At 40.7% G+C, this 20,123-nt stretch overlaps 1 protein-coding gene across 2 annotated transcripts; it reads left to right on the top strand.

Moving 5' to 3' along the window:
* The first annotated feature begins 344 nt into the window (after positions 1–344).
* LOC139479769 (elongator complex protein 3) lies at positions 345–19,368 on the top strand. Of its 2 annotated transcripts, XM_071262625.1 has the most exons (17): positions 345–447; positions 2,434–2,536; positions 3,587–3,677; positions 4,627–4,674; positions 7,346–7,416; positions 8,197–8,260; positions 10,609–10,677; positions 11,212–11,366; positions 11,630–11,710; positions 12,917–12,997; positions 13,830–13,956; positions 14,745–14,817; positions 15,145–15,265; positions 15,838–15,994; positions 16,727–16,954; positions 17,617–17,698; positions 18,268–19,368. In XM_071262625.1, the coding sequence occupies exons 1-17, from the start codon at positions 426–428 to the stop codon at positions 18,342–18,344; spliced, it is 1,650 nt and encodes a 549-aa protein (XP_071118726.1). In that variant the 5' UTR covers positions 345–425; the 3' UTR covers positions 18,345–19,368. The 2 variants fall into 2 exon arrangements, with proteins under 2 accessions (XP_071118726.1, XP_071118727.1); XM_071262626.1 differs by lacking the exon at positions 4,627–4,674.
* The last annotated feature ends 755 nt before the right edge of the window (positions 19,369–20,123 follow it).

The following is a 20,123-nucleotide window of genomic DNA, read 5'->3' as shown; positions in this document are numbered from 1 at the left end:
ACATGGTGGTGATGTGGTGCTTAAAAATGTTCCATATCGACCTCAAATGTCACCCCTGTCAAATCTTAGCCAGCTGTTGAGTCATTTGTCCCAAGTCATGAACGTAAGAGAGTCTCCTTTGACCCGGAAGTATTCGGTCTTCCAAATCAGGTACCCGTTGACATCATTTGCGATCGTTATAGTTTCTTACGTTTGCATTCCATGAATATAAATAGTCAAATGGAAACTTTATTTTTGGTTTTATGTCTTAATGGGATGCTGTCTCACGTTATGTCGCAAAATATTTTCGTTATATTCGAAACTAATTTGTGTAGCTTTATGTTATGATTTAAGGTGAAGGTCGTTGAACATGTGTACACGCAAGGTAGTTGCAACTATCTAGCTGTTGTTGATGGTGTGTGTAGAGGTTGAAAATCAACGTTATCATGGTGAAGAATAGAAAGAAAGGCAAGTATTTCAGCTCTTAATTCATATCAAATAGAGTATACGGCTATAGGAGAATTCTGTGGTTTTAAATTGGATGCCACTGCCAGGTTAGGCAGGCTAAACATTCATGACAGCTGCAGACACTGTAGTTATGTGGTAATGATTGCGTGTGCAGAATTTGTTGCTGAATGAACTTTTAAGATTGATTATTGATTTAATTGTAGATATTCTAGCTTACTACTTTCTCTTGTGTCCACATAACTCAAGACTGCTTCCTTGGGTCATTAAACAATAATTCTGGAATATTTAGGATTGAACATGCATGTAGACGACAGGTTCCGTTGGGTCATTAAACAATAATTCTGGAATATTAAGGATTGAACATGCATGTAGACGACAGGTTCCTTAAAATTGGGTCATTAAACAATAATTCTGGAATATTTAGGATTGGACATGCATGTAGACAATAATAGACCAATGATCATTAAGTGACTATTAAATGTATGACTGTCCAACATGGTCAATGCAAGGTTATTACCACAACGCTAGTAAATCATAATCTATGTACTGTATTTCTCTTACCACTTGAACATTTGTTGTTCTTAATGTGTTTATATATAACCATCCTGTCTTGACTATTGGACACCATCATGGCTCTCGGTTAGCTAAGCACATATCTGCCATGATACCTGTTGAGGGAGATCATTTGAGGGTACATAATTAACTGTGGTTCAGATTAAAGGGAAACATCACTCCAACTCTCAGTTGTTTAGTTTGCACCGTTTTAATTAGCCTTCATAATCATCAGATATCAAATAGTGTCAGCAACCCAACTAACTGGACCAGTGATAATTTATCTCAAATTTCACTTTTTTTAATGACCAAGGTTGTTATCACTTGTTTGTTATTGTACATAATATATGTTGATTAATAGCTTCACCCTTTAAAGTTGTGTATGCACTAATCATGTTAATCAACAACAAAAACACATGTCGGTTTGGCTGCAACTCATAATTCATTGTATACCATTGTTATATATGGTTTCTCCTTCACACCTCCGATAGGTGTCGCTTTGCGCAGCGCAACAAGAATAGAGCTGAACACAAGTCATACCAGTCAAAATTATATTCATAATAGGCAATTATTGAATCCACAAAGAAAAAGCCCATCCATATTTCAATACTTGCAAACTTGGAGTGTTGTTTCCCTTTAACATGTTCATGGAGATTTCCCTGAGATTTTACTTTTCCATGTTTTCTAAAAAAGAAAAAGAAACACACATCCGCGAAAATGATGTGTATGATTAGAACCACTGTTTACCAATGGAATTTTAATGAAACAGATACCGTATTCGACGTAATAAGCGCCCAGGGCGCTCTCAAAATTAGAAATTGGGGGCTGTTATTAGAATATTATTTTGGTGGAAAAAAGAGAGTTGAAAGATACATTTCGTGGTTTATGCTGACACACTGAAATGTTTATATACGACAGATACATTTATCCAGAATTTAAATGCCCATATTTAAGAATGCATATAACACACGAGTGCGTATTATACAGGAATAAATAAGTCTTGTGTACATTGATTAGTCGGAAGGAGTGCTAATTGGGATTGTTCACTAGCCAATATATTAGCAAATATCGCCATGGGCGCTTATTACGTCGAATACGGTAAGTGTTCTAATGAAGGCTTAAAATATGTCTTTCTGGTGTGAGATTAGGAACACTGTACTGTATGAAAGTGCTCCAGAAAACGTTGTGTATATTGAAATACCTAGTGAGAATGATGGCGCATGAGTGCATACTCATAGGGGGTTGGGGTAGCCTAGTAGTTAAAGCGTTTGTTTGTCACACCGAAGACCTGGGTCTGATTTCCCATATGGGTGTGTCACCATGCAGGGTCACAAATACCAGCATTTAAGTAATTAAGTAAACAATGTTTCAATTTTCACACCCCTGACGAACATGAAAGGCACAATGTACATCTTTCTGTTGTCATGGTTGCAGTGCCGGATGTTTCCCGTGAGGAGCTGATGGTGATGACGGTCACAGAGATTGTCAATCAGCTGATCAAAGCTCATCAAGAGGGCAGAGATATCAATCTGAACAAGTATGTCACGATGATTTGATGTCATGAATTGTTTTTGGTAAAAACTGGCCTTTATCATTTTAAGCAGAAATAATGTTGGTATGTCATTGGATGTTTTAGAGGCTATACATGTAAAATTTTGTGTGGATCGATGCTCATGATGTCAATCACTGGATTGTCTGATCCAGACTCGATTATTTACAGACCGCCGCATATAGCTGGAATATTGCTGAGTGGGGCGTTAAACAACGAACAAACAAATCATGTAAAATTTCCAAAATATATAACAAATATGAACTATGGCTGTTGCATGTGTTAATCATTTGTAGATTAATTTAGAGGTAGAACCTCTGTCAGAAGATCCAGACAATATATATATATATATATCTAAAAGCTGGTAAAAAGGTCTTCATCAGTAAGGTCGTAAGCAGGGATGGAAATTAACCTAAACCATTGACAAGCCTGATAACATATACTACAAAAAACAGAAGAAAAACTGTCAGAAGATCCAGACAATATATATATATATATATCTAAAAGCTGGTAAAAAGGTCTTCATCAGTAAGGTCGTAAGCAGGGATGGAAATTAACCTAAACCATTGACAAGCCTGATAACATATACTACAAAAAACAATGTTAAGGATCACCTGAATCCGGTGATCAGTAACTTGTTTTGAGAAATATATAAGGGGCCTATATAAATTGCCTGAAAATTTGTCTAGTTCTCAGGAAATCTTAACATCAGACAAACTGACTTGGTTAAGGGGCTTGTGCCAAGTTGTATCCCAGGATAGGATAGGATAGCATGTTGTTTCAGATTTGCATTTCTGTATAACTTGGCATTGAATGTGTACATAGATAGGCTTTGTATTTTATATACATATTTTGACATGATTTGAACAAATGGAGAAATTGGTATTTTTATATGTTTGTGAAGATGGCATAGTCTGTCTTTTGTCTAGCTTGATATGTTTTCTTCCTGTTTCTATGGCCAGATCAGGATCATTCTCTTTATGTGACTTGATCATCATAATTCTCTGTACACTATGTTGTGTAATGGTATTTCCTCAGAGTGAAGACCCAGATCTCCAGCAAGTATGGATTATCGAGTCAGCCACGCCTTGTTGACATCATTGCTGCAGTGCCACATCAACATAAGAAAGTAAGTTGGTTGTTACTGGATAAACATGCATTAGCAGGTACATTCATTGTATCATAGCTGGCTAAGATATTGTATCAAGTATCATTGGTCACAACTTTGAATTTTTGTTGTTGAAATATAGTACCATTTTAAGGGGCATTAGACGATTCTAACTTTGCCTTTAAAATCCTACCTAAACCATAGGTGTAGGACCCCCTTTGTGGTCTAATGGATAGAGCATTTGCCTGTAGAGTAGAAGGTTGGTGGTCCGATCCCCGGCCGCGTCATACCAGAAGACGTTAAAAGATGGTACATGTTATTACCCTGCCTGCCGCTTGTTATTATGGGGATATAGAGAATCTCACCCGAGTGTCTTTTGATATCTTATATATCAACACGGGTTGATAAAAGTGGAAAAATTCCGAAGCTTGCCGAGGATTTTTGCCACTTTTATCAACGAGTGTTGATATATTTGATATCAAAAGACACTCGGGTGAGATTTTATTTATCATCCAACATCATTCTTCCAACTTTTTCAATTTGTAGACAATAATTAGCAGTGTCTTCAGTGTAAAAAGTACTGCTAACAGCTTCAGTAGCAGAGCCATTAGTGATGTCATTTGATTGTGACGTCATGGTAACCAGTGATGTCACAATGGTCTGCAAAGCATTGTAATGTAATTTCATTGCAGCGATATCTACAGTGTAGATATCGCTTGATCTCATCCAAGCGATATCTCCTGTGGGAGACAGTTTTGGATGATAAAAAACAAGGACTAGTTGTCTGAGAGTATACACTGCCTGGGTGGGAGATCCATGTTAAACTGCGTCATGGTATCTTAGTAGGGTAGCACTAAAAACACCAACATAAGTCCGGACTAGTACGAACAGACACACGCACTATGATTTTGAACAAACTTTAAACCCAACAATTTATCCTTTTGTGTCTATCATGTCCATATTGTTGCAGGTTCTGTTACCCAAACTGAAGGCGAAGCCAGTCAGAACAGCCAGTGGTGTAAGTAGCACACAATTGTTCTGCTTTGTAGCAGCTGGGTCACCATGGAAGATTGCATTTTATACATGTATTTCATATCGTCTTTCTGCTTTGTAGCAGCTGAGTCACCATGGAATATTGCATTTTATACATGTATTTCATATCGTCTTTCTGCTTTCTAGCAGCTGGTCACCATGGAAGATTGCATTTTATACATGTATTTCATATCGTCTTTCTGCTTTGTAGCAGCTGAGTCACCATGGAATATTGCATTTTATACATGTATTTCATATCGTCTTTCTGCTTTCTAGCAGCTGGTCACCATGGAAGATTGCATTTTATACATGTATTTCATATCGTCTTTCTGCTTTGTAGCAGCTGAGTCACCATGGAATATTGCATTTTATACATGTATTTCATATCGTCTTTCTGCTTTCTAGCAGCTGGTCACCATGGAAGATTGCATTTTATACATGTATTTCATATCGTCTTTCTGCTTTCTAGCAGCTGGTCACCATGGAAGATTGCATTTTATACATGTATTTCATATCGTTGTTCTGCTTTCTAGCAGCTGGTCAACATGGAAGATTGCATTTATACATGTATTTCATATCGTCTTTCTGCTTTCTAGCAGCTGGTCACCATGGAAGATTGCATTTTATACATGTATTTCATATCGTCTTTCTGCTTTGTAGCAGCTGAGTCACCATGGAATATTGCATTTTATACATGTATTTCATATCGTCTTTCTGCTTTCTAGCAGCTGGTCACCATGGAAGATTGCATTTTATACATGTATTTCATATCGTCTTTCTGCTTTCTAGCAGCTGGTCACCATGGAAGATTGCATTTTATACATGTATTTCATATCGTCTTTCTGCTTTGTAGCAGCTGAGTCACCATGGAATATTGCATTTTATACATGTATTTCATATCGTCTTTCTGCTTTCTAGCAGCTGGTCACCATGGAAGATTGCATTTTATACATGTATTTCATATCGTCTTTCTGCTTTCTAGCAGCTGGTCACCATGGAAGATTGCATTTTATACATGTATTTCATATCGTTGTTCTGCTTTCTAGCAGCTGGTCAACATGGAAGATTGCATTTTATACATGTATTTCATATCGTTGCTCTGCTTTCTAGCAGCCGGGTCACATGGAAGATTGCATTTATACATGTATTTCATATCGTCGTTCTGCTTTCTAGCAGCTGGTCACCATGGAAGATTGCATTTTATACATGTATTTCATATCGTCGTTCTGCTTTCTAGCAGCTGGTCACCATGGAAGATTGCATCTATACATGTATTTCATATCGTCGTTCTGCTTTCTAGCAGCTGGTCACCATGGAAGATTGCATCTATACATGTATTTCATATCGTCGTTCTGCTTTCTAGCAGCCGGGTCACATGGAAGATTGCATCTATACATGTATTTCATATCGTTGTTCTGCTTTCTAGCAGCCGGGTCACATGGAATATTGCATTTATACATGTATTTCATATTGTCGTTCTGCTTTCTAGCAGCTGGGTCACATGGAATATTGCATTTATACATGTATTTCATATTGTCGTTCTGCTTTCTAGCAGCTGGGTCACATGGAAGATTGCATATTATACATGTATTTCATATTGTCGTTCTGCTTTCTAGCAGCCGGGTCACATGGAAGATTGCATATTATACATGTATTTCATATCGTCGTTCTGCTTTCTAGCAGCCGGGTCACATGGAAGATTGCATATTATACATGTATTTCATATCGTCGTTCTGCTTTCTAGCAGCCGGGTCACATGGAAGATTGCATATTATACATGTATTTCATATCGTCGTTCTGCTTTCTAGCAGCCGGGTCACATGGAAGATTGCATATTATACATGTATTTCATATCGTCGTTCTGCTTTCTAGCAGCCGGGTCACATGGAAGATTGCATATTATACATGTATTTCATATCGTCGTTCTGCTTTCTAGCAGCCGGGTCACATGGAAGATTGCATATTATACATGTATTTCATATCGTCGTTCTGCTTTCTAGCAGCCGGGTCACATGGAAGATTGCATATTATACATGTATTTCATATCGTCGTTCTGCTTTCTAGCAGCCGGGTCACATGGAAGATTGCATATTATACATGTATTTCATATCGTCGTTCTGCTTTCTAGCAGCCGGGTCACATGGAAGATTGCATATTATACATGTATTTCATATCGTCGTTCTGCTTTCTAGCAGCCGGGTCACATGGAAGATTGCATATTATACATGTATTTCATATCGTCGTTCTGCTTTCTAGCAGCCGGGTCACATGGAAGATTGCATATTATACATGTATTTCATATCGTCGTGGCTCACTTCAAGTGTCAAGCTTCATGTTGGTATTCCAAACTTACTACCATTGAGATATGTCATGAATCATGATAACGGTAACCATTGCAGCACTACTTCTTTGTGATAAAGTTTGTTTGTTTATTTGTTGTTGAATGCCGCACTCAGCATTATTCCAGCTATATGACGGCGGTCTGTAAATAATCAAGTCTGGACCAGACAATCCAGTGATTGACATCATGTGCATCGATCCCTGCAATTGGGATACAAAGACCTGTATCAACCAAGTTAGTGAGCCTGGCCACCCGATCCCGTCAGTCGCCTCTTACGACAAGCATATTGTGATGGAGAGACATATTGCTGTTGTAGATTGCTGTGGTTGCTGTGATGTGTAAACCTCACCGCTGCCCTCACATCGCCATGACAGGGAACATCTGTGTGTAAGTCACAAGCTGCAGTACATTTAGTTAGCCTCTCACTTATAGATGAGGGGTGGTGGGGTAGCCTTGTGGTTAAATCGTTCGCTCATCACTCCGAAGACCTGGGTTCGATTCTCCACATGGGTACAATGTGTAAAGCACAAATTTAATACTTTTCCTATCTCACACTCTGCATGTCTTCCTTCTTCTTTCCATCCTTGTGTGAAAATGTGCTTGAACAAAGTTTTCAGCATGCATAGTGTGAATTTGGATAAGTTTATAAATATGCAATTTAATGTAATATTTACAATTTCTGGTGTCCCCTTCCTTGATATTTCTGGAATGTTGCTAAAAGCGGCATAAAGCCATAACCAATCACTTTAGGTGAGGAACTTGATTTTCTTAGACACTTGTCAAAAACAAAGAGGATTAGTCCTATGAGCCTTTCCTCCATTATGACCGTCCTAAAATAACGTGGCAAGGTTTGTTTTTGTAGCTTTTACTTTAAGTGACTGGCAATTTTTGCTAGTCACAAAAAATACAGACAATGCTGCAAAAGGGTCAGGAAATTGGAAACATGCCTATTCTTGTTTTTTTGCCATTTTATACACTGCCTATTCCTTTTGGGTTTAGCTAGTTTCTGAATACTGGATTAAAATACAAGTAATCTCTCTGTGTTAACTTCATGAAACACACTTAACATTTTGTTTTCAAACAATGTGGGACCACTTATTGCGGCAGGGTGTTTATTATGTTGAATATAGAGCCTATATAAAGGACTTTGTCTGATGTTTTTTTCAGGTACTGTCCCGGTGGTCCGGACTCAGACTTTGAATACTCCACACAGTCATATACAGGATATGAGGTGAGCATGTTAGAATAGGTCCCCAGCAACCAGATGCTAGTCTCCCAGTAGGGATCCATGTTAGAATAGGTCCCCAGCAACCAGATGCTTGTCTCCCAGTATGTGTCCATGTTAGAATAGGTCCCCAGCAACCAGAGGCTAGTCTCCCAGTATGTGTCCATGTTAGAATAGGTCCCCAGCAACCAGAGGCTAGTCTCCCAGTAGGTGTCCATGTTAAAATAGGCCCCCAGCAACCAGAGGCTTGTCTCCCAGTAGGTGTCCATGTTAGAATAGGTCCCCAGCAACACGAGGCTTGTCTCCCAGTAGGTGTCCATGTTAGAATAGGTCCCCAGCAACCAGAGGCTAGTCTCCCAGTAGATGTCCATGTTAGAATAGGCCCCCAGCAAACAGAGGCTAGTCTCCCAGTAGGTGTCCATGTTAGAATAGGTTCCCAGCAACCAGAGTCTAGTCTCCCAGTAGGTGTCCATGTTAGAATAGGCCCCCAGCAACCAGAGGCTAGTCTCCCAGTAGATGTCCATGTTAGAATAGGTCTCCAGCAACCAGATGCTTGTCTCCCAGTCGGGATCCATGTTAGAATAGGTCCCCAGCAACCAGAGGCTAGTCTCCCAGTAGGTGTCCATGTTAGAATAGGTCCCCAGCAACCAGAGGCTAGTCTCCCAGTAGGTGTCCATGTTAGAATAGGTCCCCAGCAACACGAGGCTAGTCTCCCAGTAGGTGTCCATGTTAGAATAGGTCCCCAGCAACACGAGTCTAGTCTCCCAGTAGGTGTCCATGTTAGAATAGGTCCCCAGCAACACGAGGCTAGTCTCCCAGTAGGTGTCCATGTTAGAATAGGTCCCCAGCAACCAGAGGCTTGTCTCCCAGTTGGGATCCATGTTAGAATAGGTCCCCAGCAACCAGATGCTTGTCTCCCAGTAGGTGTCCATGTTAGAATAGGTCCCCAGCAACCAGAGGCTAGTCTCCCAGTATGTGTCCATGTTAGAATAGGTCCCCAGCAACCAGAGGCTAGTCTCCCAGTAGGTGTCCATGTTAGAATAGGTCCCCAGCAACCAGAGGCTAGTCTCCCAGTAGGTGTCCATGTTAGAATAGGTCCCCAGCAACCAGAGGCTTGTCTCCCAGTAGGTGTCCATGTTAGAATAGGCCCCCAGCAACCAGATGCTAGTCTCCCAGTAGGTGTCCATGTTAGAATAGGCCCCCAGCAACCAGAGGCTTGTCTCCCAGTAGGTGTCCATGTTAGAATAGGTCCCCAGCAACCAGAGGCTAGTCTCCCAGTAGGTGTCCATGTTAGAATAGGTCCCCAGGAACACGAGGCTAGTTTCCCAGTAGATGTCCATGTTAGAATAGGTCCCCAGCAACCAGAGGCTAGTCTCCCAGTAGATGTCCATGTTAGAATAGGTCCCCAGCAACATGAGGCTAGTCTCCCAGTAGATGTCCATGTTAGAATAGGTCCCCAGCAACCAGAGGCTAGTCTCCCAGTAGATGTCCATGTTAGAATAGGTCCCCAGCAACACGAGGCTAGTCTCCCAGTAGATGTCCATGTTAGAATAGGTCCCCAGCAACACGAGGCTAGTCTCCCAGTAGATGTCCATGTTAGAATAGGTCCCCAGCAACCAGAGGCTTGTCTCCCAGTAGGTGTCCATGTTAGAGTAGGTGTAATATCAATCAGTGATTCTGCTGGTCCACTATGTACAGACCACTATCATACTTCTGAATGCTGAGGGGTGGTCGGGTAGCCTCGTGGTTAAAGCGTTCACTTGTCACGCCAAAGATCCAGGTTGATTCCTGACATGGGTACAAACTGTTAAGCCCATTTCTGGTGTCCCCCTCCATGATATTGCTTGAATATTGCTAAAAAGCAGCAAAAAAACAAACCCACTCACTCACACTGAATGCTGAGTGCGTCGATAGGCAAACAACAGCAGGCAGCCAGATTGAATTAGGTGGGCAGTCGTGGTGACTTGGCGGCATCTTTGTCTCCTGCTCACTCATAATATCGACCACTGGTTTGTCTGGCCCAGATTTAGTTTTTTACAGAAGCCTTAATGTAGCTGAACTATTCCTAACTGCAGAACACTACAGTTGTAGTCTCCATGGTATTGGCAAATATAGGTTACAATACATCACATATTGTGGTGTTCATGATGCTGATGGGATGCACATGTTCATTGTTTGAGAGGCATTTCTTAGAAGCTGGTAATTGACAAAATAGACAATATTTATAGATACCAACTTCTTTATCGGTGTAAGGATCGATACCAAAACGTCACTATAGTAGTACATCAAAGGAGTTGATTTCCATAAATTGTGTCCACTTTGCACATGTTCAGTTTGACTTACTGTGGTTTCAGCCGACGTCCATGAGAGCAATCCGAGCCCGATACAACCCATATCTCCAGACCCGGCACCGAGTGGAGCAGGTGAGCTACAGCACACAATGCCTATTGCAATGTCTGTTTTTTTTGTTCTTTTGTCTGATTTACTATAATCTGTCTAAAGATTGTACGCAACAGTTACGTATCATCAGTGTTGCGATTCGAAGGCAGGGGGAGCTGTTGGGTACTCCAGTTCTTGAAGCATTTACAACCAAAATCTTTAGACCCGTTAAGGTCCGGGGTTGAATAGGTCTCATTTTGGGCTTTCCTCACACATTAAGTGATATGACTGGAATACTGTTAGAAACGGTGTTAAACCCAACTCACTCACTCACTCACTCACTTAGACTTCATAAATTACAGGCGGCCATTATGTAGCTGGAATATTGGTGAGTGAGGCGTTAATCAACTTACACACCTAACTCTATTAGTTGTAGCATTTGGCTGGAATATTGGTGTGTGTGACACTGAACAACACACACACACACACACACACACACACAAGATATTGCAGGAATGTTTGCTGGAACCTAACATTGCTTCCTGGTAACCATGGTAAACCGATTATTCTATTTATAGCTGAAGCAGCTAGGACACAGCGTAGACAAGGTGGAGTTCATTGTGATGGGCGGGACTTTCATGTGTCTTGCCGATGAATACAGGGACTACTTTATCAGAAATCTCCATGATGCGTTATCAGGCCATACAAGTAGTTCTGTGGATGAAGCTGTCAAGTAAGTTAAAAACGAAAGAATTTATTATCAGGCTCCATCTCTGTATGTTTCTGTGAATATTGATTTTACTCATTCATACATGCAGCAATGATATTTATGTCTTGTAAATACTGGTACACAACAGTAACTTTGTATTTGTTTTTTGTATGGTGTTGATGCTTCCCACCTTGTCAGAGTTAGCTCCCTTCATCTTCATGATGGAAATTATACATCTCTTTGACGTGCATGAAATTGCTTTTAATACAGTTTCTCATATTTTGCAGATACTCAGAGAAGAGCAAAACAAAATGTATTGGTATCACAATTGAAACAAGACCTGATTATTGCCTTAGGAAGCACTTGAGGTAAGATTTGTCATCAGATCCTAAACATTGATAATTCACTGATACTGTCTTAACAAGGACACTTTAAAATGATTTAAAAAAAATAAATCATTGATCTTTAAGAATATTTGTATCAGCGTAGTAAGATCTCAGTGTGTATGTATGAAATTTTTGAAAGGATAGAAAATGACATTCTTGCACAGTACTTACCAATAGTTGTAATAAGTTATCAAATATCTAAATATCCATGGCATCCTTTCAGTGTAGATTGTTGAATGCGATTGTCAAGATGAAGTTGGGATTCAAGGTCAAGGTCAGAATTGATCCCCTGTCTCCATGCATATCTTTAAGAGATGACTGATGAGGATTGGGTGGTCTAGTGGTAGAGCATCTGGAAAGCGGAAGGTCCAAGGTTTGACCTCCACTGGCGTCATACCAAAAGACATTAAAAGATGGTACTTGTTGTGACCCTACCTAAAACTAGGACTGGTTGACTCGGAGTCAGTATACTGTGTCTGAGTGGGGTATTCATGTTAAACTGCGGCATGGTGTCTCAGTGTGCTAGCACTATAAATTGGCATGTGTCCGGACTAGTACAAGCAGCCACACACACATGTGCATGCAAGTCGCTGTACAAGTGCAATATTCTTGGATGGAACATTTAACCCCATTTCACCTCACCTCCTGCTGTCACCCACTAGTCTCCCTGGCCAAGACTTGATTATTTACAGGCCACTTTTCCACATAATGTAGAGGGACTACTGTAGACTGTCACGTAAAACAACATTCACTCAACTCAGTCACTTACTCAAAATATCTGCAACAACATGTTTCATTTCTAAACTACATGATGAAGGTGTAGTTTTGTCTTTTAAATTATTTTAATTATTTTGAAAATAGGATTTTTATGTTTGTTGGTTGTTTTATGTCGCAACCAGTGAAGTTCCAGCTTAACATGGCAGCAAGAACAGAATCTGGGCCAGATAAGCCAGTGATTCATGTCCACAAAGTTGGGTCAGATGACATGCCAACTTCCAAGTCACTGGCGTGACCACATGATTTAGTTGCCTCTAAGCGATCATATTGCTACGAGTATCGTAAGCTTATATCAAAGTATGGGAGTTACGATCACCTTAGCGCTAAGATTAGTCTGTGGAACGGGGCCTTGGTGATCTCTTCTAACCCAGGTACCAGAATGTTTGTAATGTCTTGTATGCTATGTTACAGTGATATGTTAAAGTACGGGTGCACCAGGCTTGAGATTGGTGTCCAGAGCGTGTATGAAGATGTGGCACGGGACACAAACAGGTGAGAAGATGCAGACTCAGTGATGTCCTGGAGTCAGTTCCAGACATTGTACATAGGAAGTTAAGCACAGCCCATGTGTGCATCATAAGGACAAGAACTGACAGTTCATATAGGGTGGGGGAAACATTCAGGCCTATTTATTGGGTATATACAGTGATGATAAAGTGCCAGGATCGTGTTTCATACTCGCTTGTGAAAGTGTCTTTTTCAAAAGCCTATGTAGCAACCAGATTAAGTTGTTCATGTATTACAATTTGGCAACGTGTGAAGAGATGAAGAGTATGAATACTCATTTGATGTTTTGATGGTTTTCTACACTTGTTATCTGATAGTCTTATTTAGGGGTCATAGATTCCTGAAGAAGCCATAGACAAGATTGTAGTCTGCTTCTTAATTGCAATGTCATGTCAATGTGGGATTATGTACTTTGTTATAAATTGGGTGATTGAATAATATATAATAGCTACGCAATAATTTGCAAAGAACAATGAAGAATGAAGTGTGGTTTATTTCACGACAAAACATTGTATGGAGATTCGAACTTTTGCTCGCAAATTGATGATGTATATTGGACGACATTATTTTTGAGAGGGGAGTGTCCAGCAAGTTGTTCCCTATAGATATAACTGGATAAAGAGATAAACGCCATGGCCAAATGATCGCATCCAAAAGCGGGAGAGATATGACAGTTGGTATGATAAACAACTCCTACTCATCGTTTATTTCTTAAATGATAAATTGCAATTATGGTTTAGTGGTTGTACTTCATATTTCAATCTTACCAAAATGTAAGAATCATTCTTTGCTTATTGTTTGACCTTTCCTTGTCCAGAGGTCACACAGTGCGGGCGGTGTGCGAGTCATTTCAGATGTCAAAAGACGCAGGGTTTAAAGTGGTGGTTCACATGATGCCGGATCTCCCCAATGTGGGGTGGGAGAGGGACATCGAACAGTTTATTGTGAGTTGACGCAATATACATTTGTTTAAAATTCAGATAAGTGGCAGCCAGACATCAGGGCTGGCATGTCTAATGAAAAGCCAGTCTGGTTAAAGATTTGCCAGTCCTGATTATCAGGTCATTATCAAACAGCCCATCATGGACAGTAGAATGGGCAGGTGTATATATTAAACACTGATGTGTACGTTTAAGGGCACATAAGGCTTAAAACCCCCAGAAAGAATTGGTTCTCAGGCAATCGGCTTTAAAAATTTAGTGCAGACGAACAGTGTCTTTATTTTATGTGGGGGTTGGGGGGTGGGGGAGGCTGTTCAAATTAGTATGTAAGCAAATAAACAGTTGTGCAACAAAATAAACAGTTGTGTACAATCAACCTGGGAAATGGCTTCCCTACATAACTGTATTCCGTGACAAGTAAAATACTGGAATACAGTATTTGACTACTGTTGGACTCTTTTAAAGAATATTTATTTTATTTTGTTTAACAAATAAATAAATAACAACAAAACATGCGACAAACTATATGATGATGTGGGCGGTGCCTGAGAACCAAGACTGTAAGTTTTTGTAGCCTTACGAACAAATCAAGTAACAATGATAACACCAACAACAATAATACAGACGGGATTGGCTGATAGACTTAAACTTTTGATTCTTTCTTCAGCTTCTAAATGCTACTTAAAGAAATAGGAACATGAAAATAGTATTTAAAAATAGTTAAAAAACATGATATGACCACAACATCAATGGGAGTGATAATTCATGTTGTGGCTTTTATTTTGTTTCAGGAGTTCTTTGAAAATCCAGCATTTCGACCAGATGGTTTGAAGATTTACCCCACCCTTGTTATTCGGGGCACAGGTGAGACTGTATGTCTGACTATAGTGACACAGTGTCTGGCTACATCAACTTCAGAAAAAAAAGTACTGTATTGGGATACGAATTGTATCGCCCCCTTTGTATAGGGATATTGTATCACAATTTGTACTATATTGTTACACCTATGGTCCAGGCATTTTTGGCAATGGGACAAATAGAATTCCAGTGCATCATGTAAAATATGTAAAGGTACTTTGAGAATGATTTGACTCAGGGCCCTGGATAATCAACTGACAATGACATATGTTAAGTACATTTTTTAATGTGGAGGGAAAACTCAAAGATAAAACATTCAATGTTTTTTCACAGGTCTGTACGAGTTATGGAAGACAGGTCGATACAAGAGTTATCCCCCCAGTGTACTTATTGACCTGATTGCGAGGATCCTGGCCCTGGTGCCACCCTGGACAAGAGTGTACAGAGTGCAGAGGTATGCTGTCATCACTATGCATATAATAATTATACAAAATGTACTGAATTCCCCAATTGGGCATTTGAATTAATGTTGAGATTTATAGTATGAAAAACACAATGCTAGTTTAAGTGGCTAAAACATTGGCTTGTCACGTTTAAGGCTGGGTTCGATTGTCCATTAATTGTGTACCTTACTAGAATATTGCTGAAAGTGGCATGAAGCCATCACTCGCCAACTCTCTCTCCTTCTCTCTCTCCCCCTCACTGCTCCCCCTCCCTCCCTCCCCCTCCCCCTCTCCCTATCCCTCACAGCCCTCTCTCTCTCTAGAAAATGATGTGGCCCACTTGATGCAGCTCTCTCTCTCTCTCTCTCTCTCTCTCTCTCTCTCTCTCTCTCTCTCTCTCTCTCTCTCTCTCTCTCTCTCTCTCTCTCTCTCTCTCTCTCTCTCTCTCTCTCTCTCTCTTGTGTTTAAATATTAAGAATAAAGTCTCATATGTTAAGCAATAGCAACTGATGAAAGTGAATAGAGTCCTGTTGAAAACATGATTGAGTTGAGCCCCAAACATGTCACTGTCCTGACCCCACAGAGATATCCCCATGCCGCTAGTCACATCAGGTGTGGAACATGGCAATCTCCGAGAGTTGGCACTGGCGCGGATGAAAGACCTTGGCACCCAGTGTCGGGACGTCCGCACAAGGGAGGTGGGCATACAGGAGATACACCACAAAGTGAAGCCATATGAGGTGAGTGTCAGACATAGTCAGGAGGAGGACCGCCTGGGCATGCAACATGTGACCACTTCAGGGAGATTTTGGAAATCATTGGCTGGTTCTAGAAACTGTTATACTGTTTAATTTTCATTGTTTAGCATCGTTTACCGTTTCAGCTTAAATTACCTTATTAACTTCTTATGGAACGGTGTTCTCAGCAGTAGTACATTACTATTAATATAATTAATATATGTTACACCTCAGTGCAGTACAATCTTGTGGGGTGTTATTCATGAGGGACCAATCAGCTGGTAAAGTGATGGAAAATGGTGACATTCAAAAAAGAAGTTGTATTCATATCTTGTTGGAAGCTTGAGTCTCGTAAACAGATATTAGTAGAATATTTGCGATATTAAAGTGTGAAAACCTACTCTAATTTACTGTGGTTTTCTAGCAGATGTTTTGGCATGGTTTGTTGCGCATATTTCCAGTCACTTACTTGCATGGTCCAGACTTGATTGTTTACAGGCTACACTCTCTCATCCACCAGATTCACCATTCTCCACGATCTTGTGCCCTAGGTCTAGACATTGTAAATATTGGCGAAATGGAGACATTGCATGTGTGTAAGTAGGGGAGTCTTCAACTCCTAGTTGATAAACGATATGAAATTTTCATCAACTCTCAAAGTGTATTTTGAATAATTTGAATCCAGTTCGCTGATGCTCCCAATGTGCCTTAAAATGTGTTGCACCTGGTTGTCAGGCGGAGCTGATACGTCGAGACTATGTAGCCAACGGTGGCTGGGAGACGTTCCTGTCATACGAGGACCCGGAACAGGATATTCTCATTGGCCTACTTCGGCTGCGCAAGTGTTCTGAGGAGACGTTCCGTGCGGAGTTGAAAGGCGGCTGTTCCATTGTGCGGGAGCTTCACGTGTACGGCAGCGTTGTTCCGGTCAATGCGCGGGATCCCACCAAGTTTCAGCATCAGGTTGGTATGCGTGTGTACTTCCCTTACAGACCCAGCGAGGACCTGGGTTAGAATAGGCCAGCAGCTCTCTTTTGCCTGATGTAAGAGCCGACTTGATCTGAATGGGTTGATTAAAGAGACTTGGTGGATTGCGTGTCATTGCTTGAAGACACGTTAGATTGCTCATGATGTCAACCACTGTTTTTCTGTCTAAGATTTAATTATTGTTGAGATATAGCAGGAATATTTCTGTGTTGTACTGTCTCCAGGGAGTTGCGACAGGTCTTGAGTTACCTAGAACACAGGATGCCATTCTTTAACTTAGGTGGCAGAGTTTCCTGAACTTGGGATACCTTGTACATGTATAGGGATGAAAATGGGGTATCTTGACAATTCTAGAAGTTCCTCCAACAAAACAAAGTGCATTAGTATTTGAGTAGAATGTGTATTCAGGCATAATAATCCCTGAAGAATACGGACATTATGTATAGACAAAGACTGGAAGTAGTCACTGTATCATGCCAGTTGCAGAAGTAGTCTGACTGTCTAGAAACTCATGCTACTCTCACGAACAAAAGACGACGACGATGATGATGACGACGACGATGGTGGTGATGATGGTTTTGATGATGATGATGATGATGATGATGATGATGATGTGACTAATACTGACTCTACTTCAGGGTTTTGGCATGCTGTTGATGGAGGAGGCAGAGAGGATCGCTCGTGAAGAACATGGCTCCCACAAGATGGCCGTCATCTCAGGTCTGTTACCCGATATCCACTACAGTCCTCACACACAGTTGTCCTTCTGTTATGGATAAGACATGGTCAGGTTATGTTTGTTCCTAGTTTTACACAATTTCTAAGCAATCTACCAAGAAGACTACGGAAAAGAGGAAACAAACATTTCAGTATCAATAATGTTGACAAAAATGGCAAATCAGAAAACTACGAGTTAAGAATGCTTGATAGAATTTGACTAGGCCTAGATAAAAATAATTCTGAAGACTGTGAGATGATAATCTTTAGATTTTCATTCTGGCAAGGGGTGGTAGAGTAGCCTTGTGGTTAAAGCATTGGCTCGTTACACTGAAGACCCTGGTTCAATTCCCCACATGGGTACAATGTGTGAAGCCCCCGACGTAATATTGCTAGAATATTGCTAAAAGCAGATTAAAACTACACTCACTCACTCACTCTGGCGTTTTACGCGAATTGTATTAGTGGTTACTTCTTGTCTCCTTCTGAAACATGCAAGGTTGCCTGTCCAATAATGAAAATTGATTTAATCATATTAAACGAGACTAATGATTAACCCATGATTTCCACAGGTGTTGGTACAAGGAACTATTACCGCAAGATCGGCTACGAGTTGGAAGGCCCCTACATGAGCAAGTCACTTCTCTGAGACTCCTGTCACCGCTGTTACTAAGTGATACATTGTGACACAGCACCAGGCCTGTGGCATTAAACAGAGATGATCAAAGTCCCGGACTGAACACAAGGAGGAGCAGTTGTGTTACAACTATCTTTTGTCTGGACCTACATACAGGCTACCATCTTTGTCTGGACCTACATACAGGCTACCGTCTTTGTCTGGACCTACATACAGGCTACCGTCTTTGTCTGGACCTACATACAGGCTACCGTCTTTGTCTGGACCTACATACAGGCTACCGTCTTTGTCTGGACCTACATAAAGGCTACCGTCTTTGTCTGGACCTACATACAGGCTACCGTCTTTGTCTGGACCTACATAAAGGCTACCGTCTTTGTCTGGACCTACATAAAGGCTACCGTCTTTGTCTGGACCTACATAAAGGCTACCGTCTTTGTCTGGACCTTCATAAAGGCTACCATCGTTGTCTGGACCTACATACAGGCTACTATCTTTGTCTGGAGCTACATGCAAGCAAAAATAGCAGAGTTATAAAATGTGCCCATCTCATTGTACATGTAGCCATGACAACGAGATGATGCATCAGACATCCATGGTAACTAGTAACAGTCCCTCACACTGGGGGACACAGGTGGCCCCTTGACTTTGATGCCACAATTCACTGTGCAGAGTTGTGTCCCTTAGGCATGCCAGAACCCAATGATCGTCAGTTGGAAGCCCATTTACACCCTGATCTGTTTGTCAGAACATTCTTGTGGGTTTCAATAAATCACTCACTCACTCACTCACAGCAACCAAACATGAAGTGGACTTTATAATGAGTCATCTTGAAGTGTGATCAGCAACAAGAATACAGAAGCCACAATAAAGAATATCCACAATATCACCTTGAACACATCTAGCTTAATTTTGAAAGAAAACAAATTGATTTGGCCAGAGTTTCATATAGGACTGTTGGACTATTGTTCCAGTTGTATATGTATATATATATATATATAAATATGTAATGAAATGATATGAATATAAAACCTTTGACCGGAAGCTTTGCACTGTATGTTATTTATATTTGGGGTTCCAGAGTAGAAGAGCCAAGTGTTGATGGTTGATGTTTGACCTGGTTGATTGTCATGAGCCGACTATTGGTGGTTGATTGTCATGAGCCGACTATTGGTGGTTGTTTGACTTGGTTGATTGTCATGAGCCGACTATTGGTGGTTGACCTGGTTGATTGTCATGAGCCGACTGTTGGTGGTTGATTGTCATGAGCAGACTGTTGGTGGTTGATTCTCATGAGCCGACATTTGTGGTTGATTCTCATGAGCCGACTATGGGTGGTGGATAGTCTATCGACCACAGTTCATTATTTACTGGTCATTGTGATAATGCTGACAATTTGGTGACTGCAGCTTTACAAACCTAATATCCAGCTTGTGGATAAAGGCTTCTGGTTCTGTGACCCCAGATGCAAAAATATACAGCTGTCAATTCAGGGTTGTAGTCCTGGTTAAAGTAACACTTCACAGAATTAAACTTTCGAATCAGTCAAATATTGTCCTGTTCAAACCCACCCTGAAGCTCGGTAATCACTTGTATGTGTCTCCAATTACCATGACCCAAAGGCTATGGTAAATATTATTAAATATCACACACTTCTACAGATCTATGCTTTGGTGAAAACCACCCAACTGATGTGAATTACAACATCCTGTGAAGATCATGGTTAAAATTGATCGTCAGCAACCCTTGCCGGTCGTGAGAGGCGACTAACAGGACAGTGAGGTCAAATTG

The sequence above is a fragment of the Haliotis cracherodii genome, unplaced genomic scaffold (assembly GCF_022045235.1).
Source record: "Haliotis cracherodii isolate W230 unplaced genomic scaffold, xgHalCrac1.p SCAF_4, whole genome shotgun sequence".
Lineage (NCBI taxonomy): Eukaryota > Metazoa > Mollusca > Gastropoda > Lepetellida > Haliotidae > Haliotis > Haliotis cracherodii.
The sequence above is the reverse complement of the archived record's forward strand: the minus strand, read 5'-3'. Positions and strand labels throughout refer to the sequence as shown.